Genomic DNA, 27825 nt, shown 5'->3' with positions numbered 1-27825 from the left:
TTGGCCTGCTCCACACACATATCCCAGGCATGGTAACATCCCCATTCCCGTTGCCCTCAGATGGCTTTTTCCGTGATCACACATTTCTCAGGTCTCTGACATCCTCCTCACATCTTGACTGTGGAATATTTGGTCATGCAATCACATTCCTCCTCTACCTGACCATTTGAGCTGAGCTACTTTCATTCATTGTACTGTCAGCCCAGAGGTCAGCAAGTCCTCATTTGTTCCTGTTCTTCACCCTTTGGAATGCAGGGCAGTAGATTCTTGCATAGTACAGCTGCTGTGTTTCACAGCCAAGCCCTAACATCATGATGCTTTTGCACATCAGCAGAAGAATGATACTCGACAGAGCTGCATCAGCATCTCCGAAGCAGTTCTGGGCAAGGATGAAAGCTGGCAAGTTGGAAGGACCAAGATTTTCCTTAAAGTAAGTAAGAAGGACAGTTGATTGTCTTTTCTCATGAAAAACTGGATGCTTCACAGTACAGCCTGGACTGCTTGTGCAAGAGTGGCAACCAAGGAGGACAGGGGTGTCTTACAAACTCTCTCTTGAATCTGAAGGTGGATCTTTGTTCTTGAAAGCCAGATAATTCAATGGAGAGGGTATGGTGTAGGAGAGGCTGATCCTGTTTCTGTGCTACAGCGTTGCAACTGAAACAGCACCATACAATGTATTGGAGCATAAAAAAGAACAACATACCAGTGCACTGCTGCAGAGGACCACCTTGCCTGTAGCATACCCAGCTGAAAACAGTCTTGCTGCAGGCAGATTCTTGCTTGTTCACGGCTATAGCTAGACCAAGTCTGGTCAGGTGGTGTGTAATCTTCCTACTGCAGTCCCATAAATGCATTTTAGTCACATTATGCTACATCATGCTGATTTTGGGTCTCTTTAAGATCCAGAGGTTGTAGATGTGTCTGCTAAGCTGGCACATCCACACTTTCTTTTAACAGGACCATCATGACACTGTATTGGAGCTGCAACGCCAAAATGTACTCACAGATAAGGTTCTTCTTATCCAGAAGGTGATGAGAGGATTGAAGGACAGGTCAGTGATCTTACAGAAGGGAATTTGCTTTATTTTGAAGCAGTTAATCTTTGTGGTGCAGCTTAACACACTCTATGTAGCATTTCTGAGTATGAAATGTATCATTCTGTATCTTCCACCAGCCCTAGATTTCATGCTCATCATGTAACAATGCACAGTGTACCATGCAGAACTGAAAAATATGACAAAAAATGCCCCAAAACTTCCCTTTTTTTTCAGACTCTACCAGCTATCCAATAGAGTATCCAAACCAAAAGCCTCACCTTGCTTTTACTTTTAACCCATCAGAGCTATGTGCTGCTTTTTCAGCTGCAGCCTGACAGTTTGTACCATGGGAGGTTCATCTTGCTCAGATGGGCTCCTTGTCCTGGCAGCAAAGCTCTGGGGAGGAAGAGGTTACTAGATGGGGAAGTTAACTTGTGCAGTCTTGATGTGACAGCTTTTTTGTTCTTACAGAGCACTCTGACCACAGCAATTAATTTGGTCTGTAGTTCCTATGAGTATTTTTGCAGCAAACGAGGCTGACATCATACTGTGGACATCCCATAAAAGGGGAAATAAAAGCCACCTTATTCTTTACCACTGTCATAAGCAACAGAGAGTAACCTGCTGTTTGTCACCTCACATGTCTGTCTGCTTAGGAAGCAGTTCCTGAAACAGAGGAAGTCTGCTGTAGCCATTCAGTCAGCCTGGAGAGGCTATTGCTGCCGGAAAGAATTCAGAATGGTAAGATGAAAGTGTATCAATGAATATATATTTGTGTGTGTTTATAGACTGTGTCCTGCCAAACTGAGTGGAATATTAGGAATTAAGATATTCTCAACTGAGGGGAGAATAGACAAGATGATAGGGTGTAAAGTCCAAGGAGGGATCTGGGACCTCTCAAGGCTTCTTGAACCTGTGATATTTCTGCTTTTTGGTGAAACAGGAACCCATCTCACCTTTGGCAGGTCTGGCTCCAGAAACCTGACATATAAGTGGTCCCACACTTCTTATTGTCAGAAACACAAGCCTGTCCTTTGGTGTATCATCACCATGCTATGAGTAAAGCGTCTTCTGCAACCGCTGCAGGAAAACTGGGAATTTGTAAAAAATTACCAGAAAAGTCATTATATTAATCTCACATTATTAAAAATTTTTCCAGGGCAGGTTTAGATGAAGATTAGATATTAGGAAATATTTCCACTGAAAGACTGGTAAGGCACTGGAATAAATTGCCCAGGGTGGTGGTGGAGTCACCATCTTGTTGAAGAGGCGTCTGAATGTGGCACCTGTGGCCATGGTTTAGGGGTAGTTATGATGGTGCTGGGTTGACAATTGGACTAGATAATTTTGAAGGTCTCTTCCAACCTTGATGATTCTGTGTGATTCCATGCAAAAAATACTGGCTGATCTTCTATAGGTGGTGCATTTTCTGGGTGAGAAAAACTGGGAACACTCACGGATTGTGTATTTGTGTGGCAGGGATTACTATTATTATTTATATCCCATACATCCCATTTGAAATGGGCAGGAGGAGAAACTGCCAGTTTTAGTCAGAAACATTCCATATTCTGCATCAGCGATGCAATTCTTGTCTGTTTCCATTCACCTGGCTTCATTTCTGCTCTGTTCCTTCTCTTGTTGCAATCCCAGGCTACCACTGTCACTTTCTGGAGCCGCTCCCTAGAACAGATTCCCCCGAAGAACTCTATATACTAGTTTTAAAGGTCTATTACTGGTAGAAAACAAAGCATAAAGGGTAATATTACATTAGCCACTTCCAGTGTCTTTATCCAGTTACCAAATTTTGTTGTCTTCTGCTCATCCCAACTTAAATGCCAACCTGTCTCGATGGTTTGGAACCATAATGACTTCTTCTTTCTGCACCACGCACAGGTGCTGCTGGGCTTCGGACGCCTGCAGGCGCTGTACCGCAGCCGGCAGCTGGCTCAGCAGTACGAGGCCACCCGGGCTCGCATCATCAGGTTCCAGGCCAGGTGCCGCGGCTATCTGCTGCGCCAGAAGGTGGCAGAACAGAAGAAAGCTGCGTGTGTCATACAGGCCTATGCAAGGGGCATGTTGGCTCGCCAAACCTACCGGAGGATAAGGGGAGAGGTAATGCTCACAGATACCTTGTGAACACATTGTTTCTATGAAATTCCTATGGAGATTTTATCACCAGCAAGTGTTGCCTTAACATAGCATTAGGTGGGGATATTAATTTGGGGGCATTTTATTTTGAACTCTTGCCAAGTACAAAAGCAGAGCGTTAAGCAGACTGATCTTGTTTACATTTACTTTATGTGATCATTATCTTGCATCAAAGCTTCAACTGATACACCTGCAGTGGCTTTGACAAAAGGGAGAAAAGGTAAGATCTGTGTGTATCAGCCAGTCCTGCAATGGGAGATCAATTTCTACTGCAGGGTCTGATAATGCCACTCAGGGATCCATTCAGAAGGGAATCCCAACGCAGTGTGTCTTAGTAGGTGCTACCAGCCCTTGGCAGTCCGTAGCACATGAGAGGCTTCTCCCCGATTTCCTTTCTGTACTAATGCTGCACAAACAGGACAAAGCCACTTTGCAGATTTCTGCTTGTGGCATGTTCCCTAAAATGTCAAATCTTGAACTAAGCCTCTGTTGGGACAAAGTCCTGGTGTGGGCAGTTTGTTAAAGGCAGAAGAGAACTGGCTCAGCAGTTGTACAAACACTCACAGAATAGTCCTGTTGTCCACAGAACAAGATGGAAGCAAGGAATATCCACTTGAAAGAAGAGAAACATCTCGTCCCAGTCCTGCGACCACTGAAAGGAAGGGAAGAAGCTGAGAGATTACAAAAGGTAGGTATGCTGGTGGAGGAACACTGGCCAGCATTACCCAGCTCACACCTGTGGACCTGCTCAAACCTCTGAGCACTGCATGTTTAAAGAAAGAGAAGACATAGTTGTAGCCCCATTTGTAATGATGCTTTGAAAATATAACAAGGCAAACATGTACACATTTCTGATTGCAGTGTAAGCTGGCACTTTAGCCAAATATGCCCAATGCTATTACAAGTCTCTTGACACAAAACATTTTAAAATTTAAAATATTGTGGGGTTTTCTGCTTTTAGAAATTCTGTGTTTTCCCTGTATTATCCGTTTTTGATTAAATTGTTGAATAAATGCATATCATTATCAACAGGCCAACAGTCCATAAAGACAGCTGTAAGAGCAGGGCCCTGCTGCTGATGTGTCAGGTCTTTGTGACTGCTTGACACAAGCAACATTTGACTTCCTGTTTCAACACTGCACTGGCAGAGCTGGACCACAGTCACACACCTTTGTAAAAGTGTTTCATCTTCATAACACTTCACTGTAGCAGAATGATGTTCATTCATGATGTTCATGTTCAAGTCATGGCTATTTCTGTGTTTAAAGGAATACCTGCCAACTCAGGAGACAGAAGAGGCAGAAGCAAGACAAAGGAGGAATGTACTTGCCAATAAACCAACAAATCATGATGTTATCAGCGACCAAGAAATGGTGGACAAAATTTTTGGGTTTTTACCTTCTGTGATTGGAGGCCAAGAAGGACAGGCTCCTCTGGGTTTTGAGGTACAGAGCTGCAGACTGGTAATGGGTCATGCTTATCCTTTGGGTAAGCCCACTGATTGTTGGAATTCCATCAGTGATCAGTTCTGTTTAATGAAATCCTGTACAGTGAAAGAATCCCCCAAATTATGCATCCAGTCACTAGGGCATCTCTTGCAGAGGTGAGTTCCCAAAAGTTCTTGGTCACATGCAGTTTAGGGACTATAGAGCTTCAAACTTCCCATTTGTTTCTTTGGCCCAGCTAAACAGTACCATCCTCTGCATTTTGGCACCAACCTCATGCTCTGCTGACAGTATTTCCAGTGATTTTCTGCCTGAAATAAGATGAAAGTTCCATACCCAAGTTACACCATATTCCTGAAAGCAAAATTTGGGATATACTTGTCCTGATAGCTGTGAAGGTTGGAATTTTGTAGGAAGAGGTGGGTAGAATAGGATGGTATGGATAAGTACAGGATGTGAACAGCAACACCTAGATTTTCAATCAGCAGTATTCTTGCTGAGGACCAAGACAGGAAGACCACATGGAATGGATGCATCTCAGAAGGACAAGCTCTAGGTCCAAATGGTCTGTTGGTAGCAGCTGTAAATGGTTTTGGGGTTAGCTGGAAAGGCAAATTCTGGAAGACCTATGGCCAAGGAAAAAAAAAAAAAAAGCAAAACTAAACATAAGAATATCAGAGTTCAGTAAAAGAAAATATGCTTCTTCCTGATGTTCTGCACAGGACTTGGAAACAAAGCCTAACAAGCTGGAGGAAGTAGACCTGGACATGGTTCCCATGAGTGTGGAGCTAGAAGAGGAAGCACATGGTTTGGAAGAGTACACCTTCCCCAAGTTTGCAGCTACTTATTTCCAGGGGTCTTCTACACATACACATATCCGGAGACAGCTGCGGCACCCACTACTCTACCATGATGACAAGGACAACATCCTGGTATCTTGCTCCTTGTTGTTCATGCTCTCTCCACAGCTCTGGCTTTACAGGTCCTATCATCCTTGGGTCCTTGCTCTGGCACAGCCCTGGAAACCAGAGACTCCAGAACCAAGGAGATAATCCTGAGCCGTGGTATTGAAAGCAGAGGTTCCCATCAGCATTTTTTGGCATTTTGCTGGCAGGCACTTCATACAGACACCTGCCCAATGCACGATCTCTGGTCACCTTTGTTCTTGCCCAAAGAGGGAACTCAGAGGTGTGTTTTGACTTCTCCAGACACCCTCTGGGGACAAAAACGGACTGGAGAGAAGCATGAGAGCTTATCCATTTCTTTGCTCTTGTTAGGGTTGCTGGTCTGTGAGATAGGACAGAAGGGGGAGGGCCAGGCCTCCAATATCCTGTTGAACCAGAGGGGGATTGAGGAGGGTGTTTTCCTTGATTCTAAGCGGCTTGGCAGAATGGAGGATCCCATGCATCAAGAGCTTCGTTATTATTTGGCTTTCTAGTTCTGGGCATGAAGGGTCCTGGCAGACTGCACTCCACTGCTTATCTGTCCAGGTCAGCAATACAGAGAGCAATTCAGCCAAGGTTTTTCCACCTCCTTCCAGCCACAGCACACCTCCAAGGTGCCTGTAAAGGGAATGGTGAGGGCTCAGCAATCACAGAGGAAATCTGACCTTTCCACCAGAGCTGTACCCTCTTCCTTTAGCAGGGAAGTGTTCTATGTAGCTGTCTTGCTTGGTGTGAAACTAAACTCTTTGTGTAGGTAGCTAGAGGAAATGGGAATTTTAACAATTTTGAGTGGGTAAAGGAAGAAAATGCTCTTAATCTAAACAGGCAGAAATGGCATGGAGCGATTGGTGCTGTTGGCAGTGTCTGACTGTGCATTCTGCTACTATAGGCTTCTCTAGCTGTGTGGGTGATCATCCTGAGGTTCATGGGGGATCTGCCAGAGCCACCAATGTTTGCCAAGACTGCCACCACCAAGAGCAGCTCCGTGATGACACAGATATATGACACACTTGGCAGGAAAAACCAGGTCCAGCTGAGGAATGACAGCCCAAATATGGTGAGACAAGCAGGCTATGCTTATGTTTTCTCTTGCTTTCCTTGGCTTATGTGCTGTTCTACCAAGAATGAGAAAAGCAAAGGAACTCTTTCATGCTACTGTACTTGAAAAGCCACAAGTGCAGACATCAGTCCTCTCAGGACACTCAGCTCCTTCTGACAGGAGAGGAAAACAACAAAAACATCTTCACTTCACTTTAATGAATCATTCTTGCTGTGCATTAAACTAATTTCCTATAATGGTAATGTGTATTGCAGAGAGAAGGCAGAAAGGATTACAAAATTTCTAAGGGGATTTCATCCCTGAAGCTGAAACGGTCATCCAAGCTGACAGCGAAGGTAAGAGGTGGAAATAAATTGCTTCCCTTTCTTCTTGCCTGAAATCCTGTCTTCACCTTCTGACAGATGTTATGTGAGCAACTTCCCAGGTGAGAACTTGTTCCCCTGCCAAGCCAGGGCAGCCCTTTGTGGGATACCTGGTGCAGCGTTCTTCGGAAACAATCCCCATGTGCACTGATGTCATCTGTTCTCTGGGAGAGCACAGGGAGAAATTTATTACTGAGAATTGTTGGCATTACAGAACAGCTTGCCCAGAGGCCTGAGCAGACTGAGAACTATGTGCTTAGGACTGTACAGGAGAGTACAAGAAAGTTTCTCCTAGCCAGAGATAGTGCTGTAACAGCACATTTAATGAGTTACCTTGAGAGGGAAGGGGGCAATATGGGCTGGTTCTCCCGCACTGAGCAGGAAGAGTTTTAGCCAGAAAGACAGAGAAGGAATATCTCTTATTTATAGGAGAGCTGCCTACTAAGGGAGAGATTTCTAGAGCATTCTGGGGTTCTACTCTATTTCTTTCAGGTGACAGATCAGCTACGAAGTGGAGAAGAGACTTTCCAAGAGGATGTCTCGATCTCTCAGAGACCTATGTCCAACCTAGAAAAAGTACACTTCATTATTGGCAATGCAATTCTGCGTCCTGCCATCAGGTAGGAAATGGGCCAGGTGCCCATTTCATCAAGGAAATCCAGCATCCTTTTTCCACAGTCCTGGAAAATTACTCCCTTACTGCCTTTTCTGGTATTTTCATGTTGCAGTTCAGGCCAGCTGCCTCCATGTATGGCTTTCTGAATACCCCACAGGTATGGAAAGGGGCAGAGCTCAAGGCTGTAACTCAGTAACACTTGAAGGTGGAGCACTGCCCTGGAATGAGGGAGAGTAGTCACTCAGAGGAGTAAGAAATACGGAGTTAATGTATACTAGTTAAATGAAAGCTTTCCCAATAGCCTCTTTTTGAGCACTCAAGCAATGTCCCTGACGGTCAAAGGTCTGGATTGCTGAGTGTATCAGACACTAAGGAGAAATCCTGACCCCAAGCACTGTGAGGCTGGACCTTAGTCCAAGCATGGTGTGAGGATAAGGCAGAAGCTCATTGATTCTGACCTGACCCCATGAATCCTCTCCTTTGTTTTTATCCTAAGCACTTTTCTGTAACAGAGCCCACAGGCCATGCCATGACCTCAGTCATGGGCTGCATTCCTCTCTTCACAGTCACTTTGTTTCAGTCAAGTCACTCCCTAAAGCAGATTCTCAGCTGGCAAAAATTGCATTCAATCCATATATCATAATAACCACAGGCTAAGTACCTATACAGTCAGTCTGTGTTACATCAAATGTCTAGTAGGGAACAAAAACTCATTCCGTTTATGTCCTCTCACACCAGATTTGACAAATGTGTGTTCCAATAGTCTAGAAAAAAATAAGATAATTTTTAGAACAGTTTTATTTGTATGCAGATTTTTGCATCTGTTTCCCTTAAGTCCTTGCTGCAGGTAACCTGCATTGTCAGAAGCTTACTCTGAAACACTCCTTTCTCCATTTCTGTACAGGATTCACTCAAAGTTTGTATATAAATATAAATAATATATATAAATACATAAATATGTAAATATATAAATGTATAGCTATAAAATTAAGGCGGGTGTGCCCCATCCTTATCCCCAGATCCACCTACAAGCAGATAGACAAGAGCCATGAGCTACAACCCACATGCTGTAGAGAGCTTACAGCAAGTTACACATCTAGACTCTTGGACAGCAATGCCATTTCACAGCTGTGTGATCCAGCAGTTGTTTTTCCTGCAAACCACCCCCCTCCCCCCCCCCCCCTCCGTTCTCCCAGAATTTTATACAGCATGGGAATTGCACTTGAGCTGCTTGAATAAGACAAGGCAAAAGGCCCTAAGCATGCCTGTTTTCCATAACAAAGCTATTTCCTGTGGCACATTAGGGGTGCTATCCTAGCTATTGTGGCTGAACCTAACTCAGAGCTATTTCATCATACCGCAATCCTGCCAAGCTTGCAGTCCAAATGTAGCCCAAGACAGTTCACACAGTGAATTAGTTGTTGCTCTCACATGTTTTGTTACAGAGATGAGATTTATTGCCAGATTTGCAAACAACTCACTGAAAACAGCAACAGGAGCAGCTATGCTCGTGGCTGGATCCTTCTGTCACTTTGCCTTGGCTGCTTTCCTCCTTCAGACACGTTTGTGAAGGTACACTGCTAACCTTGCCTACAGCAGCTCACATGCCTCAGCTGAGCTGGTGTCTTGTGTATTTTGATGTTTTGATGCTTCCTCTAACCTAACCATAAGAATGAAGTCTCCACTACTCATGTAATTAAACATGGTGAATAGAGTGACACAAGTCTTCTCTCCCTTTGGAATGAAAGTTCTGAAGAATAGTGAAAACTAAGTGTCTTAAGCCTCCTTTTTGAAGACATTAATGCATAATGCAGAAGGTTTTTAATGTTTTCTGAAGATTAGTATTTCCTAACTCCTTCTCCTGCTCTGTTCCTGTAGTACCTGTTGAATTTCATCCACCACGGGCCGACGGGCTATGCTCCATACTGTGCTGAGCGTCTGAGACGCACCTACACCAATGGGGCCCGGACTGAACCTCCCAGCTGGCTGGAACTTCAGGTAGCAACTCCCTTTTGGCTTAATTTTACTGATCTGGGACATTATATACTCGTTTTTTTAAGTACACTACATACTTTGTAGTTGTACTACATTTACTAACCTGTAATAGCAGATGTTCCTATATCAAATAATGGAAATCAATTGGATTGAAGACTAGCCACCTTGGTCTGGGCAGTTTCTTGGATACACATCTTCTGGCTATTCAGTCATCCTAAATGGAGAAGAGTATGTAAGTAGCAGCAGATGATTTGCAGGGAGATATCTCCATCCATTCAGGAACCACAGGCTAGAAACCACCTTCTGGAGAAAGCTCTTACTATCGCTTCTGGAAGGAACAGAGCAAAGCTTATGCTTTTAAAATGAAAGGAAGAAGGGAGTATGATGGTGTTATATTGTCCTCCACTTCCTTTAAATTTTACCCTAGTCATTAAAAATTACATCCTCCCCTTTCAAGTAAAGACCTCAGTTCAATTCCTCCCTAAATCTCAGGGACCCTATTGCTTAACACAGATCTTCCTAGACAATATTCTTGCTGTAGACCATCTCCCAAAAGTCACCAGGACAAATGTGGCTCATGAAAAGTCTATCAGTTGGCACTGTTATGTTATTATCAGCTCTCCTGAGCTGTGAGGAGGAGAAAAATTGAGTCCAGTGGTGCTCCAGGGATGTAATTTATATTTACAACTCACCATGCTTTGAAGAAACTGTGTGGGTGTTGGAGATTCACTTAAAGATCGCTGACCAGGTTGTACAGGGTGTGGAGCTCTTAAATCTAAATGCCTTCTTCATTCTTCAGAAGACAGTAAGGTTTACCTATAATTTTTTTCTCTCATTTAACTCTGACTTATAGGCAACAAAGCAGAAGAAACCCATTATGTTTAATGTCACCCTGATGAATGGCCAAAGCATCACTATCCCTGCAGACTCTGCTTCCACTGCCAAAGAGATCTGTCAGTTCATAGCAGATAAAATCAAACTGAAGGATGTCTTTGGGTTTTCGCTCTACATTGCTGTGTTTGATAAGGTAAAGTGTAGAAAAATAGAATGAAAGCTACTTTCTCTTTCTGTGAAGTTGCTGCTGCCCATCCAGCCTCACTGAGGACTCCTTAATTCTGGAGTTCTGGAACACCCTCAACCCAGTCCTGTACTGAAACCAAATCAGTTCTGAATCCCAACTGGATCTCAAGACCTGATAATCCTATTCTGCCTTTCTCTTGGCTCATCATTGAGCAATTCTCCCTGCAGCCCTGTAAGGTTTCCTTTGCCACATAGCTGACTAGTAAAAACACCTCCACTTACCACATACAACCTGCATATTCACCTGCTTAGCTTTTTCAAGTTTTTCTTGCTGTCAGGAGACCAGAAGCTTTGTGTTTATTGTCCTTCAGGCAGAGCCAGAGCAGGCATGCCAGTAAATGCAGTGTCCCTTTGTGGCAGGTCTGGTCACTGGGCGGGGGCCGAGACCACGTCCTGGATGCCATCTCTCAGTGCGAGCAGCTGGTGAAGGAGCGGGGCACACACGAACGCCACGCACCCTGGCGCCTCTACTTCCGAAAGGAAATCTTCACCCCCTGGCACAACTCCCACGAGGATCCCGTCAGCACTGATCTCATTTACCACCAAGTCATCCGTGGCATTCGATTCGGAGAGTACCGCTGTGAGAATGTGAGTCTCCCGAGTCATCCTCCTAAAGAGGCAAAACTGTATTAATGCTTCCCACATTAAAAAGCAGGAAGATGAACGGAGCTTGTAGTGGATGTGAACAACTCTTCCTTTCTTAATGAACAATCCCTGTCCAGGTGATTGTGCCAGCTGTCATACTGGCAGTTCTAATTAATACTTTTACCTTCCCTGAAACTTTCAGTTCACATGTGAGCTTGGAGGCATGTCCAAAGGGGCAAATTGTGTTGTACTTTAAAATATCTTTGCTAATAATCTCTCTGAAATTATGATTGTGTGAACTTCATCCCTCCTTATGCTGGGTGACTGTTAAAAGTCAACCAGACAAAAACTGAGAAAACCTCATTCCTAAATGGTTCAAAGGTTGAAAGAGGCTATCTAGCCTTTGTGACATCCTTCTAGGCCTCTTTTAATGGATGAATTGTTTCAGGAGGAAGACTTGGTGGAGATAGGTGCAAAATATTGTTATATCAAATTTGGAGATACCATCCACAATGAACTTGTGCAGAAGGTGCTCCATGACTGTATCCCAGTAAAACAGCTGAAGTCCAAGCCCCTGGAAAAGTGGGTGAGCCTTATAACCTATGCACATGCTAAGGTAAGAGGTTTGTCGGGCACTGCTGGGTAACCACTCCTGAGCACCAGCTTCTGCTTCTTTCACCATTTTCATTTATGAATAGTCTGTAGGGGAAGAAGGAAAACCAGCTCAGTTTGTAGATCCCAAATAGTTCATTAGGTCTGGGGGAGCACAAAACTTTTCCACTCACGCTTCCATATGAAGAGCAAGGGGAAAGAATGAAAATGCATTTAAATCTCTAAATAGAGTAGCTTTTAAGGACCTATTTTCCATCTGACAACCAAGTCAGGACAGGCATGGGATGAAATATTGGTTTTGATCTGGAAATGGATTACCTGAATTATTTCCATGGCATCTGAGGTGTGTTAGATTGTGTGTGAGTAGATTAGTGGGGATTTGAGGGACATTTCAAATCCAGATGCCTATGGGCACTCTTAGCTGCAGGTGGATCCCTGGAGACTGTTCCTGATTTACTTTCTCCAAGTTCCCTTGACACCAGTAACAGCAGAGGATTGTTGGGATCTCTGAGACAGGGCTTGTTCTTTATTGTCTGCAGACCATGCAAACCAGATTTTACTGAGAAAACCTTGGGTATGTTTTTTCTCCTGCAGGCCCCATACACACAGGACCATCTCTCCTCTCAGACTGTGAAGGAGCAACTTGTAGATTTTGCTCGCTTTCAGTGGCCTTTACTTTTTTCCAGATTCTTTGAAGTCACTAAGTTTTCAGGTAATACCTGAAGCCTGGGAGGAGAGGACAGATATAACATGAATAGAAGACTTGTAGAGCACTGATAAGGATTTTTGTCTGTATTTTCAGGACCCAGCTTGCCTAAGAACCACTTCATTGTTGCCATAAATTGGAAAGGCATCTGTTTCCTGGATGAGTCAGAAAAGCGTCTCCTTGAGCTAACCTTCCCAGAGATAACTGGCATCCACACCAACAGGTGAGTGCCCCAGAAAGACAAGATCTGAAGATGGCTTCTCTTCCATACTCAGATAGGGTGTACCTTCTCTGCCACCTCCTTAGGTGATTTCATCTGTGCCGGGAAAGGTGGTTTAGCCTAGGTCTGGGAAACAGAAAGGGAAAACTTCTGAGCAGTCTGTAAAGGAAACACTGAAAGGACTGGATCCTTCCAGCTGCTGTAAAGTTCCTGTTCAGACAGAAAGGTGTAAGGAAGCACAGGCAGGCATCTAGACAAGAATGGCCCAAATAACTGACACAGTTAAGCCATTGTCTGTTGTTCACATACTTCTTGGGTTTCATGGACCAGAACAGGATCACTGAGAAAAGCATTTAACCACTGCTTGCTCATGCAACATACCCATGCACCAGCTCACTTGGAGAAAAGGGTCTTACATACACAAAAAAGTCCCCTGTGAGGACTGCCAGAGTTTTAATTAGTTGTCAAGTTACTCCAAAAGAAGGGTGTTCTTTTGTCTATATGGAAGTATTTTTGTACAAAACATGGTGGAGTCCAGAGCAAAGCTGAACCACTTCAGTCCTTCACACCTACCAGCTCATGGGAAAGCAAATTAGGAACCACCAATATTCACTGTAAGGGAGTTATCTGCAAGGAGGTGTGGGTGCCTTGGCTGTGTTTACAGATGGGTCTGTAAGTTTTTCAGATGCTCTGGTAACAAATTGTTCAATAATACATAGGGCAGTGAAATCATTTGGACAGAGTTGCACTCTCATCACGCTTCGTGCTGAGGAGTTTGTACTGACATCTGTAAATAGCGTTGTCATTGCTGAACTGGTGGTAATGTTCCTGGAAGAACTGAAGAAGAGATCACAGTTTGCTGTGGCAATGCATGAGAAAAAATCCCAGGGTAAGTCTCGTAACTTTTCTAGAGGGTGGGGAACAAATCCTGAGAGAATCCATAGCACTTGTTTGAAGGTGCTCAAAGAGAAGAGGGAGAACTTCATCAAGAGTCCCTTTGCTCCCAAGGGAATGCATCAGCACAGCAATGCTGAGCATAAGGCAATTCAGTACCTTTGCACACAAATAACATTTCTTTCCTCCTTCTTCTTCTTCTTTACATATTTTATTTAGATAGCATAGTATCCAGGAACTCAGTTTGGTTATAGTAGGAAGTTAGATCTGGGCTCTCTGGAAATACTTTGCAGAAGAATTTCACAGAGGCAGTAAACTGGAATTTTCTGTGGAATACAGGTGGCTCAAACAGACATACATGTTTAAAATGTAAACACTATCTTCAGGCACTTACAGTTACTGAGTTCCTTTCCATGCTTTGCTGCCAGTCTAGACACAAAGTCAGCATTTATGTGAATCAAACTGGGTTCTGCCATTGCCCTCAGTGGATCAAAGTCAGGGTGTCAGAGGAAAGAGACGTGATTTCTCTGAAGTGTTACTGGAAAATTAGCCATATTTTCACAAATCACTGCTAACTGAATTCAGCCCTTCAAAATACAACTCCCTCGTCTTTCACATTGCAATCCCTTTGCTTTTTCTCGGACTGTCAAGCCTGAACAGTACCCCCTTATTCTGTTTTCCAGAAGATCCTAGCATCCTGTCCTTCAAGAAGGGAGACTTGCTAATCTTCACAGAAAACAAAAGGCTGGATGCAGACTCTGGCTGGATCTGTGCCCAGAATGAAAGGACAGGCAAAACAGGGAATGTATTTTTGGAAGACATCTACATCATTCCTTCCCTCACAAAACCCTCTAGTCAAGTGCTGGTAAGGAAAGCTAAGCACTCCCTGTGAAAAGACTGGAAAAGATACAAATGTTAATATGCTTGAATTAATAACTGGAAGATAATTGTCCCTCTAAAGTCAGACAAGTCCTACACCTCCCATTGAAACAAAGCATTTACTTCTGTCCTGTCTGAAAACAAAACTAAACCCAGCCCAGAGTCTACGGAGAGGACTGAAGCTGCACAAAAGCAATGACTTAACCAATCCCCCAAAATCCAGTCTATTCACTGGGAGATTTCAGTGCCTGGAATTGGTAGCAATTAACAGATATGGGTGTGCAGCTGAATTTTCTTGCATTCATTCTGGGCTTGAGTGGTGATCACATTATGTCTCAAGAGAATCTCTGAGTGCAGCAGGTTACTTAAAGAGAATATTGTCTTTGAGGGAGTTGAAGTTTCTCATTAATGCCTCTGCTAATAATTTTGTCTTCAGTTTTGAGGATTCAGTATATTGGATCCTGTGTTAACAGATAAAAAGCAGAAAAACTGGTGGCAAAACTAGAGAGAAAAACACTAGATAGAAGCAGGTGCATTGTAAAACATGTTTTGTGCTTTGGATAATCACAAACACTTCAATGTCCACTACTGTTACGTCTGTGTAAGTTGATTCTTTGAGTCAACTATACCCAGGTCTTTTTTGAGTCTCTGGCGATGCTGCTTTTGAGACAGAAGGTCTCGGGCAGCACACAGGACTACCTGCACATAAATGCTGAGTAATACCTGACAGTGTGTGCAGAGATCAAGTGACATCTCTGTGTGGCTGTGTTATTCCAGAGTTTGCTGATGATGTCTCCAGACCAGAGGAGGACAGCTTCACAGAACTCCTTCATGGAGGAACCTGATGAAGAGGATATCAAGGTGAAGCCTTACACCCTGGAGGAGTTCTCCTACGAACACTTCAGGTGAAGCTCTCTGTGTAGAGTATGCCCTAGAGAAGTTCTTGTTGATCAGTAATCCTTAAAGCCTATTATGTAATGGCATCTCCCACTTCTGACTGGGTTTCTTCTTTTTGTTCCCTGTAATTGTGAGTTTGGATATACAGAGATTCTGGCACATGGCCTATTGTATCTTAAGTCTGCAGGAATGCAAAGGGGAGGGTAGAAGAACCCCAGCTGGACTGACTTCTTCCAGCAGGCCCTATTCTTGCTTTTCACCCTTCCTTCAGCACTTACCAGCTAATGACCATATACAACATCTCAGGCTTCAGAAAATAAGGAGAAAATTAGTTTTCTAAAACCCCCTCTTCTTTTTGGAAACCTCCTACCTTCTGGATATACAGGAAACTACATTTCCCTGCTGTCGTTGACCTACAGAATCAAAGGAGATCTGAGATCTCTGTCTTGTGAAAGAACAGGTCTAAATATATGACTTTCTGATAATGACCTCCTTTATTCATAGCAATACTGATCCAGTAATTTTGTATTGCTTGTACTCGTCTTCATTCAGGGCTCCTGAGAAGGAATCAATCAGCAAAGCTGTTCTCCAGAAATCCCGTGGGCACAGTCAACTGTGGGCACATTCTAAGGAGCCTCTGAAACAGCCATTGCTGAAGAAAGCATGCACAGACCCTGATCTTCGGGATTTGGCTTGTCAGGCTTTCATTGATATCCTTTCTCTCCTTTCTTTGGGATCTGAGAACACTAAGGGGAAGGAAGAGTACATTAGGTCCACTAAACTACCTCTACTGAGATACCAGCCAGCTTACAGGGGATAAAGTCACATAAAGATGGAGCAGGTCAAATCTGTTTCCCTTGTCTACAGAGGAAATGTTCCTATTTCCTCCTAGTACTCCACAGCTACTGATGGCTCACTTAACTAATAATGTGGCTTTAGGATTGAGAGAGATTTACTGCATATGCCCAGAGAAAGAAGCTAGTAGCACAGTACAAATCACAGACAAGCAGCAATTGCTACATAGGGAAAGGGGATAGAGGACAGACAGGGAACATACCCTAGACCTTCCTCCCAGTATTTGCCACTTAGACATCAACAAGGTCACTAAATGTTAGGATCCAAATAAAACTTTCCATTTGCCTTCCAAAATTGGCCTGCTTTTCTCCTTAACAGCATTTCACCCATCATGAAATTCATGGGAGACTACCCCTCAAAACAGGCACACTCCTCCATCGAAGTCACTGACCAGATCTTTGTGCCAGCTATCCAGGAGGAGGTCCTGCGGGATGAGATTTACTGTCAGATTATGAAGCAACTGACTGACAACAGAAACAGGTATTACCTGGGTGCAAACCAGGCTCTGCAGAGCCAGGCCTCAACTGCAGGGGGCTTCAGGAACCCCTGCTGCATTTGTGATGCACTAGGGGCAGGGGGAAGGATAAACAAATATTGGAGTAATAGCTTCTCCCCTCTTCTGCCAGGCAGTGCTGTGGGGCTCACCTTTGTGGAGTGCTCAGGACCACTCCCAGGCAGGGAGAGGCCAGAGAAACATCATCAATCATCTCCCCTGAGCTGCTAGCTTGCAGCATTCTGTGCTCATCTCCTTGTGGTGTCTGGCAGGCAAGATGTCACTGAGACTCTCCTCCTCCCGAAGCAGTCTGTAGAGGAAACATGGCATTGCATAGTCCTTGCACCCCTTCAGTGACTGCCCTGACAACTCTCCATTTAAATTTCCCAACAGCAGCATTCCCCTCTCACAAAAACATAGTTCACGCTGGATTTTTACCACCAGTGAATAAATACTTTTGAGTAGTTATATTAATTATGCCTAGCAGAACAGATTGGTTATAGAGGCACTTGGCCACATAAAAGTTTCTGAAATAGGCTGGTGTTTTCTTCCCCACTCACAAAATGACAAATTGATCTACTTCCACAGAAACCGAATTGCAAAAAGCAGCTTAAAATAGTATTAACAAAATTGTTTGTCTGTGTGTTTATTTATTTATTTAATGTCTTACTCTTCCAAAAGGCTTACATGTAGTGGAACTTTCATCATGTGTGTTGAATGGTAAATTCCCTTGCAAACAGTGAATCTTAGAGGCTATTTAATGCAGTCCGTAACCTTGGTGACAGTACCATGCCTAATGCATTTCACCAATTTAGTAGCTGTTTGAGTGGGACCACTGATGTAGAAAAACAATGCTTGAAAGGTGGCTATTTCCATATACTTTCATTAGAACAGTCAGAGCAACAAATCTTTCATCCTTCCCAGGCTGTTGTGTTGTGGACCATGTCTTGCTCCCACATAGACACAAACATCACTGATCTATAGAGTATAAATGTGATTAAAATAGTCTGTCTTCATCTACAAAATTAGAACAGTAAGTGGGAATAAAAAAGTCAAAACCTCTTTATTCAGTGAAGTCTGATGCCCTTTCAGAGCCAGACATGCTGATTTTCCCAGCCAAAACTACTTCACACCAGTGAGCATTACAGAGCAATCCTTGGACACAGCTGAAGTGTGTTCTGCTCCTGGCTTTGAGGAAGAATGACTGACCACCTTAAGGCTGCAGAGCCCTTCTTAATGGTGAGGGCAAGGTGCCAGAAGAGCTTCAATTGGCAGATTTCACAGATGCAGAGGCTGGAAGAACTGGATTTATGCCTGAAAAATAGTTTAAGAACTGCATCTACCTCACTTCATAATGCTATCAACATGTTCATTTTTCAGAACAGAGTAGGAGTACATATAAGGGGAAGCCAGTGCATGCAAAGTGCTCATGCCCTGAACAAAGCTGGCAGAGGACAGAATGAACACATCCATTAAGAAACCATAATCTGAATACATGTGAGCTTGAACACCAAATCAACAGTGGCTTTCCAAGAGGATGGTACCAGGGTCACTGCTGTTAAGATGCCTGCTAAACTGGAATTTATATTAATTAATGAGGTTTGCATCTGTTATGAGTATTTCTCATGCAGGACTTGGCTTTGTCTTCACATGCAGGCTGTGGTTGTTGCACAGCAAATCAATGCCAGAGCCTTGGTGAAGGCTCTGCTGATTTGCAGCTCTCTGTAGAATGGGACCATGATGAGAATGTATTTTTCTTCCCTGTAGCTGGTGTGTGGTCAAACAGAGACTTATATGTGGCTGTAGCAGAACCATTGGCTTTGCGTTCACAGGTACAGCGAGACCAAGGGCTGGCAGCTTCTCTGGCTCTGCACTGGCCTCTTCCCACCCAGCAAGTCACTGCTCAAACATGCCCAGAAGTTCATAGAGACACGTCAGAAAGAAACACTGGCCTCAGGCTGCCGTCGGAGGATTCAGACAGTAATGAGGTAAATAATCTGGCATATAACCAGCTCAAAGTGTTCAAATATCAATAATCAGGTCCCAAAAAACACACAGGCTAAAATAATGTGACTGTCACTTTCCTTCTCCTCTTTACATCTTGGTTTGTTTTTTATTTTAAGTGATCATTATTTTTAACTTTCTTTGTGGACTTTGAACCATTAAAGAGAGGTCTATGTCAGAGTTTCACTTTTTTCTTTCACAGAGTAAGCAGCATTTTAAAATGTTCATCCCCACACATCATCACTTGACTCCCAGAGCTGGGTATTTCAAACATCCTAAAGGGCATGCAGTTTGGAATGATGTCACTGATGATATCCTGACCTTACTTTTCTTTGGTGAGGCATCATGACCTTGTTGAAAGGATCAGTACAATCAATTTCTATTCTTTGAAAAACCCCAAATGAACAAAGCCTTGACTCCCACCTGGCTGCTCACAGCAAGGCACTTCTCTATCCCCCAGGCTGAAGCAACAAGACCCCAAACCACAGTGCTTCCTGAGCTTCTGAATGTGTTGTTGTTCTAAGAGACATGACACAACCACAGAGAGGGGAAGGACTAACAGGATTTCAGGAAGGATCAACTGAACTGTAGGGGAAAGATTTCCCTAGATTCCTCCTAGCACTGGAATAACCCAGCTTGCCCCTCTGAGAACAAAGCTTTGGCATGAAGATTGACTCCAGTCTTCTCCCTTTTGATGGTGCTGTGATTTACCACTTGCTTGCCACAGACCTCATCAGTAAAGAATCTGCCCAATTATTTCTTCTTCCAGCTCCTCCATCTTCCTCTTTCTCTCAGGCTGGGCCACATGTTTGATCTGTGAGCCCCATGGGTCAGGCTCAAGGGGAACACTAATACAGTGGATATCCCTCTTGTAGTGGATGGGGTTTGGCACTGCTGGGGAAATGTCATCACACATTGAACTCACTTTTGAAGTGTCTAAGAATGCATGGCAAGGAATGCTATTCATTGTTCATTTCTATGGAGAAGACTTAAAAATTCCTGCCTCCCTGTATCATGTGCTATTCATGCTCTAAGCCCTGTTGAGCTGTACAGAGCTTCTTTAGAGAGAGCAAATAGAGAGGGGAAAGCAGAATGGGCTCTCTGGAAGGAGAATTTTATCCGCTGAACTGCCCCAGATCTGGGGCCTGGAGGATGGGAAGTGGAACAAAGACAAATCTTGTCTTCTAAGAGTGGTTCTTTTCCTAAGATTAAACTTGTATCTGCTTAGAACAGAACAGAACAGAACAGAACAGAATAGAATAGAATAGAATAAACTATTTCAGTTGGAAGGGATTTTCAAATATCATCTAGTCCAACTTCTCCCTGTAAGTAACCTGGTCTCTTTGGAAAGGGTAGAGCAGGCAGCTTTAAGGATTGACCTACAACATATACAGGGGAAGCCAACTGAGCCCTTGGGTACACACCTTTTCCTCCATAAACCACTCTACAGCTTCATCCCCAGAATCCTGGCCAGGGAACCACTCTGATGTGTGTTAAGCAGATCTCACCTTGGCAGTGAATTCCCAGCTCAGGCTGCAAGGAGAGGTGGGTAGCCCTATGCCTCTGCAGCCAAACTGCTGCCATTTCTTGATCTCCCAGGGCCTCCCTCTGATACCAGTTCAGGAACAGGTGACTGAGTAGGGCAGGTCCACTTTGTACAATGCCTGCACAGTAAAAAGCACATGCTGTTCAGCTTGGTTACAGTCAAGTTTTCCTTCTCCAAATGGAAATGCTCCTTTATTGAATGGAAAAAAAAAGTTTTTAAATCCACATAATTAAAGCTTGGATCCAGACTAACCTCCTCCTGAGAGACTGACCCAGTGCGAGAGGCCAATAAGTTATGGTGTTCAAAATACCTGAACAGCCTGCTCTGTGCCACTGAGGACAGGAACTTACCAGCCCCAGGAGGCAATTTGCTAGATTTGTCCTTACTTTAACTATGTCAAGGTTTTGGCATGCCTGAGACTTCAGGGCCAGTTCCTTTGCTTTAAAGGGCAGCTCTGCTCTGAGGTGTAATTTCAAAGAACTGGGTTTGTACAGCTTAAGCAACTCCTAAGTCAGTGATTGCACTCCAGCTCTTATGTAATGCTTTCAGCAGCTCTCCAGGCCTTTTTGGTACTTGGCGTCAAAGTAATTTTGTATCCAAATAGATATATTTTTGCTGAGTCAGGAGTTAAATAAAATTTATTTCTCTCTGTAGCCATTATATTCACACTTCAGCAAGGAAAAATGCTGCTGAATCCATAGAAGAGGCAATGGTGCTGCCTAGGAAAGTGCCTTATTCATGCAACCATCCTGTAGAGCAGAACAGACTTTAAATGCTAATAAAACCCTCAGTTTCTTGATGTTAATACACTGAATTTGCACTGGGGTGGAGGTCCACTGGAGCCCACCTTATTGCACAGTACTGGCATTTTGGAGGGTGTCTGCCATTCGGCTGGAATACTGTTGTTCATGTCCTCAGTGATTAAACTGATCTCTCTCATGATGGTGGTGGCATTTTCCAGGAGTGGCTGCAGGAAGTGGGCACCTCATCCTGTGGAGGTTGAGGCCATCTTACAGAACAACACTAAGATCTCACACAAGATTTGCTTCCCCAACGAAACAGAACAGGTGAGCACTTAGTTGTTTTCCCAGCCTTGAGCATATTTCCAGCCATGATGTGCTCATCTAGGAGCATGTGTGAAGACATTCAATATTCTTATTTCTTCCTCTCCTCTGTGTAACAAGAGTCTTGTTATCTCATAGACATTTGATGTGGGAACAAACACCAAAATCCAGACTGTGTGTCAGAACATCGCTTCCAAATTGCAGCTGCAGTCCTGGGAAGGTTTCAGCCTATTTGTGAAGATTGCAGACAAGGTAACCCCTTGACTCTGGCAGGGTAGCCAGACTGCCCCTCCTCTCTTACTTGCCCCACCTTATGCCCCATCTAAACAACCATACCAAGCCAAGGACCAGAGCAGATGATTACTGCTTCTGTCTTACTGAGGGGATACAACCTAAATTTGAACTTTTACCACCTGACAATTATTTTCATTCTCTTGAAAGGGCTGGATGGAGATGCAGAGTTTCTACCATTCTGCCAGTACCCAGGTGGCACTAAAAGCAGAGAAGATGTAGGCTTTCTGGCAGCTGCTAGGATGATTGCATACTGCTGGATTCAGCCCTTTTGCACTCACTTTGCTCTGTACATGTGCTGCACATATACAGTGCCCACTAGGATTAGGGAAAGCAGGAGCAACCAGCACCAGTTAATTACTCTCTGGTTTGTTGGGAGCCTGCCTTGCCTGAACTGAAGCTTGGGCTGGCTGTCCTGCTGAGGTCCCTTCTCTCTGAAACTGTGATCAAGGCAAAAGTAGCACTGAGCCTTAGCACACGGAGTTTCTGGTGTGCTGCCTTCCTGAAAAAGAGAAACCCAGTATGAAACAACATGTTTCAAAGAGAAGACTGGGAATAAGGTAGGCAACTTCAGCTTGACTTCAACAAGCAACCCAGAAAACAAGAAGCAACAGAACATGCAATAATGATCCCCATATGAAATATAAGTAAACTGAGCCTTCCTCCTTCTATTTTTCTACTTCTTTCCTGCTATAATTCTGCCCTCTCACTGTAGACAGGGAAAAAAAAATTCAGCCAGATACTTGGGTATGTGGCACAGGCAGTATTTTATATAATGTGCTAACCCCTCCTTTCTCTCCTTCATTGCTTGGCCCCTGCAGGTGATCAGTCAGAATGAAGCAGACTACTTCTTTGACTCACTAAGGCAGGTGACAGACTGGAACAGAAGGAACAAACCAGGAAAAGATGGTAAGGAGAATGCCAGCATGACAAGAAGCTGCATGAGATGCTGTGCTGAACTGGAATGCACCTGATCCATCCAGTAGGATTCCACCTTGGGAAGTATTTAGCAGAGTCTTGTATAATTTTTGTTTGTACTTACATGGTTACTGCCTGCATCAGCAGCAAGATCCAGTGACCTGATGCAGCCAAGCACTGGCTGTCAAAACACCAAAACATTTCTGTGGGGGTAACTCTCCAGAAATTTTAAATTAGTAAAAAAAATAAAATCCTTTTGACCTCCTGTATCCAGAACACACAGCTGGATACATGCAAGTTAGATAGGCTGATCCTCAAATACTAAGAGTCAGCCAGCATATGCAAATAGGTTCTTTACAGAGTGCCACTTACATTTCTTGGGTTGTTAGAAAAATTTTAACCAGGTTATTACCTGGTGATACCCAAACACAACAAGTTATGTTGTCAAGGAACCACTTGTTAGAATAAAACAATGTAATACTAATAACAGCAATTCTTGCACTTACAATTCTATCCCCCCTCCCCCATGGATAATATGTATTTTATAATCTATATCAAACTCAAGCTTCACTCAAATTTCATACAATTTGTCCTGATCTTAGCATATTTCAGGACAGCTAAGGTTCAACTCCCTGAAGCTATGTCTATGTATCTAAGACTTTCTAACTTCTCTTCCCTCAGCTGATGTAGCTGCTAGGAGCTCTGAAAACCACACTATAAATATATGGGTGCACTAAATCACAATACATTTGTAGAAGCACACCCATCAGGTGTACTCCCATCAGTGTAAGAGAATTTAGGTGTACTGCACACCAGAAGATACTGTCATGAGTACCAGTAACAAACACTCAGTGGTAGTCCCTCAACTTCTCCATCTGATCATTGCATGAGCAGTGTCCAGGAACTGAAAACTAGTAATTTCTTTTGTCATCTGCAATAGCTTTTTGTGTTGTTTTGTTAGTAATTTTGTTTGTTACTATTAAAGCCATAATTACTTTTCTGAAGAAATTCACAAGCAATTTAAAAACTGTAGAACCATCAGTGGCACAGAGAACACTAACAAGATCTGATCTCCTTAGGGGCTGCTCTGTCTGTGGCATATGAGGTGTACTTCATGAGAAAGCTGTGGCTGAATGTCACTCCTGGCAAGGATCTGAAAGCGGATACCATTTTCCATTACCACCAGGTAAGCAGCTCTGTAAGGCAGAGGTGTCTTGTGAGCCAATAAATACTCCTGAGAAATCTGTAGGAGTATTACTATCTCTCTCTCAAAGCCTGCATTATAAAGCCTCCAGAGGAATACCTCCTCCAGAGGGGGGCACAGCTCTGCCTCAGAACAGATTTATTTCTCACAGTGTTCACACCTTAGCTATACTGAACATGTTAAGAATATAGCTCCTTAACCTTGTTGTACTGTGGAAATGCTCATCTTGCTCTGTAAATCAGAGAATCAAAGAAAGTTTTGGGTTGGAAAGGATCTTTAAAGATCATGCAGAGAACTTTCAGGAGTCAGAAGTTCTTGGGATGTCCTTGGACTGTGTTTGGCAAGACTTGCGTCCTGACCTCACAAATCCAGACTGTTTAAGTCAGTGTTTGCTTTAGCCCATTCTGCCTGGATTCAGAGCTGGTCTCTTCCAGGAGCTGCCAAAGTACCTCAGAGGCTACCACAAGTGTTCCAAGGATGAAGCTGTGCAGCTGGCAGGGCTGATTTACAAAGCACGCTTCAACAACGACCGCATGCAGCTGGCAGCCATCCCCAAAATCCTGAAGGAACTGGTGCCTGACAATCTGCTCCGAGCAGTGTCACCAGACGAATGGAAGAAGGTAAGAACATCACCTTTCATTTGTCATATTGCACATACAGAGTTTTAGTAGAGAAAACACGCTGAGCCACACTACATTTTTGATCTGATGGTCTTTGAAAGTACTGTGGAGGAATGGTATTGGATATTGCTGGATTTACCTCTTCCAATCAATATTTTACACACTCTACCAAAATTCTAAAAGATATCTGCAGGTCTGGATGGCTTTTCTGCAAGTGTGCATCTTTCTTGGAGATATTAATCTATTTCCAGTGCCCAGAAAAAAAGAGTTAAGAGATAGGAGAGTCAGTGATGGGACTCAGAAGTTGAGGATATTGGACAGAAATAGAAAATTAAGAACTCTTGTAAGTATTTCTTGGCAGCAAATCAATCTCCTTGCACCACGTCCATGCTACTTACAGCAAAAGCTCTTTTATCCACAAAAAGGGCAAGGAAGTTTCAACAAGTACTTACCACATAGTCTGCTGAAGACAACACAGGACATTCTTTCAAATTCAAAGGGAAAATTCACCCTCCATTTTTCAACCAAAGATGTAACGTGTCTGTGGGTGTTGAACACTGGCTTTCTGAGTTTTATAACTCACATTGCCCCTCTGCCTCCATTTCCTCAGGCTGCTGGGCTTCCTTCACACAGCAGAGAAATAACGAACACTGGAGGGTTCTGGTTTCACCTTGCCCCATGGCATAGCAGCTGTTTTCATTTTCAGTTTTCTGCTGCTGGGGCAAAAAGCCTGATTGTGGTGATGAGCTAATGCTGCCTTTAGTCCTAAGGCATTGGAAACCTGCCTGTCTCCAACTCAACTGGCTTTGTATCCTCCTTTCCTAAACAGAGCATTATTACAGCATATAGTAAACATGAAGGAAAAACTGTGGATGAGGCCAAGATTGCTTTCTTGAAAATGATACACCGGTGGCCAACGTTTGGATCAGCCTTTTTTGAGGTGAAGGTAGGTTTGAAGGCCTGTGTGAGTGGATTTGGTAGTAGATTAGTATGAAGGGATACAGACTGACTATAATTCCATATCTGAAAGTAAAAACACATTGTAATGCTGAATTCTTGTAGTCTATTGAGGAAATCTCAGTTCCTTCCAAGTTGGGAGATGGATTTTTTATCCATTCTGAACTATGCTTGTTCTTCACGAGCAATGTTGTTGCTCTAGTTATAATACCTCTACTACAATTGTGTAGTAGTTGTAGGGGGTTAAAATGCCCTGTCACAGCTCTCCACAAGAAAATGCTGCCAAATCTTATCTCTTTGGTGACTTTTTCCTCAGAAGAGAATAGTACTAATCCCCTCATTCTGGAGTGGATATCACCCAAGAATAATTTCCCATGTGTTACCTTTAATTTCTCCTCACTAGGCTCTTAAATGGCTTGCAATCATTAAGCCTGTTGTCAGACAGCATAGTAAATAACAGACCTGATTCTGCTCTCACGTAGCATTTGCTCAAGTCATCAATATATGGCCAAAATGTTTCAGTGTTCATTTGGGAAGGAGAACAAGAAGCACTGGAGACTGTTATAGGTCACCGGACCCCTGATACAGATAATTTCTCAATTTTCTGATTATCTTGCTATGCTACTCATTTACAGCAAGCCTCGGAGCCCAATTTCCCAGAGATTGTACTGATTGCAATCAACAAGCAAGGAGTCTCACTGATACATCAGAAGACAAAGGTAACAGCTGCTTCTCACAAGTCCATCTAAGGAAGGATTGAACGGACCTTGCTAATTTAGGGACAGTGATAGGACCTTGCCCAGGAATGGGAGGAGAGGATAGAGGCTCTCTATTCATTTTCTGTGTGAAACTGAAGAAAATGTTACTCCTAAAATCACTTACTTGCAATTTCTGCACTGGAAAGGAACAGGATAGAGCATCTCTGAAAAAAGACACGGGAATCATGATAGACCTGGCAAGGTGGGAAGATCAGAAAGATGGATGGGCAATGCACCCAGGAACCTGCTTCAGAAAAATGCTTTGTAGGAAGCCTCAGCTTTCTAAAAGATCAGGCTGAATGGCCATGTCTAGCTGCAGTCTAACTCCAACAGTCTGGTCTTACCAAGTTCTCAGGAAAAGGGAATATCACTATTTGCCTTCAATAATGGAACAAATTAAAAGATAGATGTATATTATTGTAAATCTAATGGCAGTGTGCTAAAGCAAAGATCAATACATAATGAAAGGAAGTCTCATTAGTGTGATTACGATTTACCAGTTTGGTGAAATACAATATACCACTAATCTGGATGCAAGAACTGCCTTGATCCAATGTTTTTATAAATGAAGTGGGAAAGAACAGGAACTCTCTGGCTCCACAGGTTTTCTTTTGTAACAGACTGTTTTCATTTAAGAAGTGTTCTACAGATCAGTTTGTTTCCCCTTACAGGATATTTTAGTAGTCTATCCCTTCAATAAAATCTCCAACTGGAGCAGTGGGAGCACATATTTTCACATGACAATAGGGAACCTGGTGAGAGGAAACCGGCTCTTATGTGAGACATCTCTGGTAAGAAGAGTTCTGCCAACTTAGACACAACAAAATCCTAATTTTTCCTTTCCAGCCAGGATTGCTACAGAAGAGAGTGCCAAAACAGATAAATACTAGTGCAGCTACAAAAAGCATTCACTGCTGTGTGGAATAAAACTGCCATTTGGAACTGGTTCAGTTAATATATAATTCTATCTCATGCAAAGATGCATAACACAGGACACAAGGAAAAACAGTAATTTCCTAAATTCTTCCCATACATCAAAATTCTATCTGAGAAGTTAAGACTGAAAAGCTATGTAAGAAGCTTTTTATCTTGCACGTCTGCCTCTAGTTATACAGTAATGCCAGCCTTGTAAGACTTCATATTTTCCAGGGAGTGGTAACACCTTTTTAACAATTGGTTTCAGACCATTCACAGTCTCGGAGAAGCATCACTATATTAATATTTAAAGGTAGGTTTGTAAAGGTAACAAAAACATTTAAAGGCTAACTACTCCAACAGAAAAGCTTGGATTCTTAAATACAAGAATCTCAAGTACAAGTCAAGCTACAGTGTGAGTACAAAGGAGATAGTAGAGCTATGTTCTGTAAAGTTTTGGAAGTCTATGAAAAGCAGAAGGAGGAATGGATAAATTATAACAGTGACAGATACTGAAAGAAAAGATGTTCATGCAAGGAAGAACCTTTGAAGATGATAAACAAGGGAGGAAATGATAGTTGTTTTTGCTTCTGGAGCTCCCTTAGAGATTTAAGACTTTTTTTTCTTTCTTGACAGGGTTACAAAATGGATGACCTGTTAACATCCTACGTACGCCTGCTTATGAATGCTGTAAACAAGCAAAAGAACCTCCCAGCCTGA

General features: G+C 43.2%; 1 protein-coding gene across 3 annotated transcripts in view; it reads left to right on the top strand.

The window, feature by feature from the left end:
* MYO7B (myosin VIIB) overlaps positions 1-27825 on the top strand; it is a 44388-nt gene extending 16563 nt beyond the window's left edge. Inside the window, exons 17-48 of one of the 3 annotated variants that reach the window (XM_062498901.1) lie at positions 332-430; positions 958-1052; positions 1694-1778; positions 2931-3059; positions 3772-3873; positions 4454-4630; positions 5353-5562; positions 6464-6631; positions 6889-6969; positions 7489-7616; positions 9058-9184; positions 9491-9610; positions 10461-10634; positions 11048-11275; positions 11721-11888; positions 12479-12596; positions 12687-12813; positions 13530-13699; positions 14388-14569; positions 15361-15488; positions 16033-16190; positions 16662-16815; positions 18661-18816; positions 21340-21445; positions 21581-21694; positions 22555-22642; positions 23731-23837; positions 24290-24475; positions 25305-25421; positions 26068-26151; positions 26862-26981; positions 27742-27825. In XM_062498901.1, the coding sequence (XP_062354885.1) occupies positions 332-430; positions 958-1052; positions 1694-1778; positions 2931-3059; positions 3772-3873; positions 4454-4630; positions 5353-5562; positions 6464-6631; positions 6889-6969; positions 7489-7616; positions 9058-9184; positions 9491-9610; positions 10461-10634; positions 11048-11275; positions 11721-11888; positions 12479-12596; positions 12687-12813; positions 13530-13699; positions 14388-14569; positions 15361-15488; positions 16033-16190; positions 16662-16815; positions 18661-18816; positions 21340-21445; positions 21581-21694; positions 22555-22642; positions 23731-23837; positions 24290-24475; positions 25305-25421; positions 26068-26151; positions 26862-26981; positions 27742-27825 (4290 nt within the window). Of the gene's footprint in view, positions 1-331; positions 431-957; positions 1053-1693; positions 1779-2930; positions 3150-3771; positions 3874-4453; positions 4631-5352; positions 5563-6463; positions 6632-6888; positions 6970-7488; positions 7617-9057; positions 9185-9490; positions 9611-10460; positions 10635-11047; positions 11276-11720; positions 11889-12478; positions 12597-12686; positions 12814-13529; positions 13700-14387; positions 14570-15360; positions 15489-16032; positions 16191-16661; positions 16816-18660; positions 18817-21339; positions 21446-21580; positions 21695-22554; positions 22643-23730; positions 23838-24289; positions 24476-25304; positions 25422-26067; positions 26152-26861; positions 26982-27741 lie in introns of all 3 variants that reach the window. The other 2 variants (XM_062498899.1, XM_062498900.1) reach the window with 2 other exon arrangements.

Source organism: Cinclus cinclus, chromosome 10 (assembly GCF_963662255.1).
Source record: "Cinclus cinclus chromosome 10, bCinCin1.1, whole genome shotgun sequence".
NCBI classification, from domain to species: Eukaryota; Metazoa; Chordata; class Aves; order Passeriformes; family Cinclidae; genus Cinclus; species Cinclus cinclus.
This window is presented reverse-complemented; position numbering and strand designations above follow the sequence as displayed.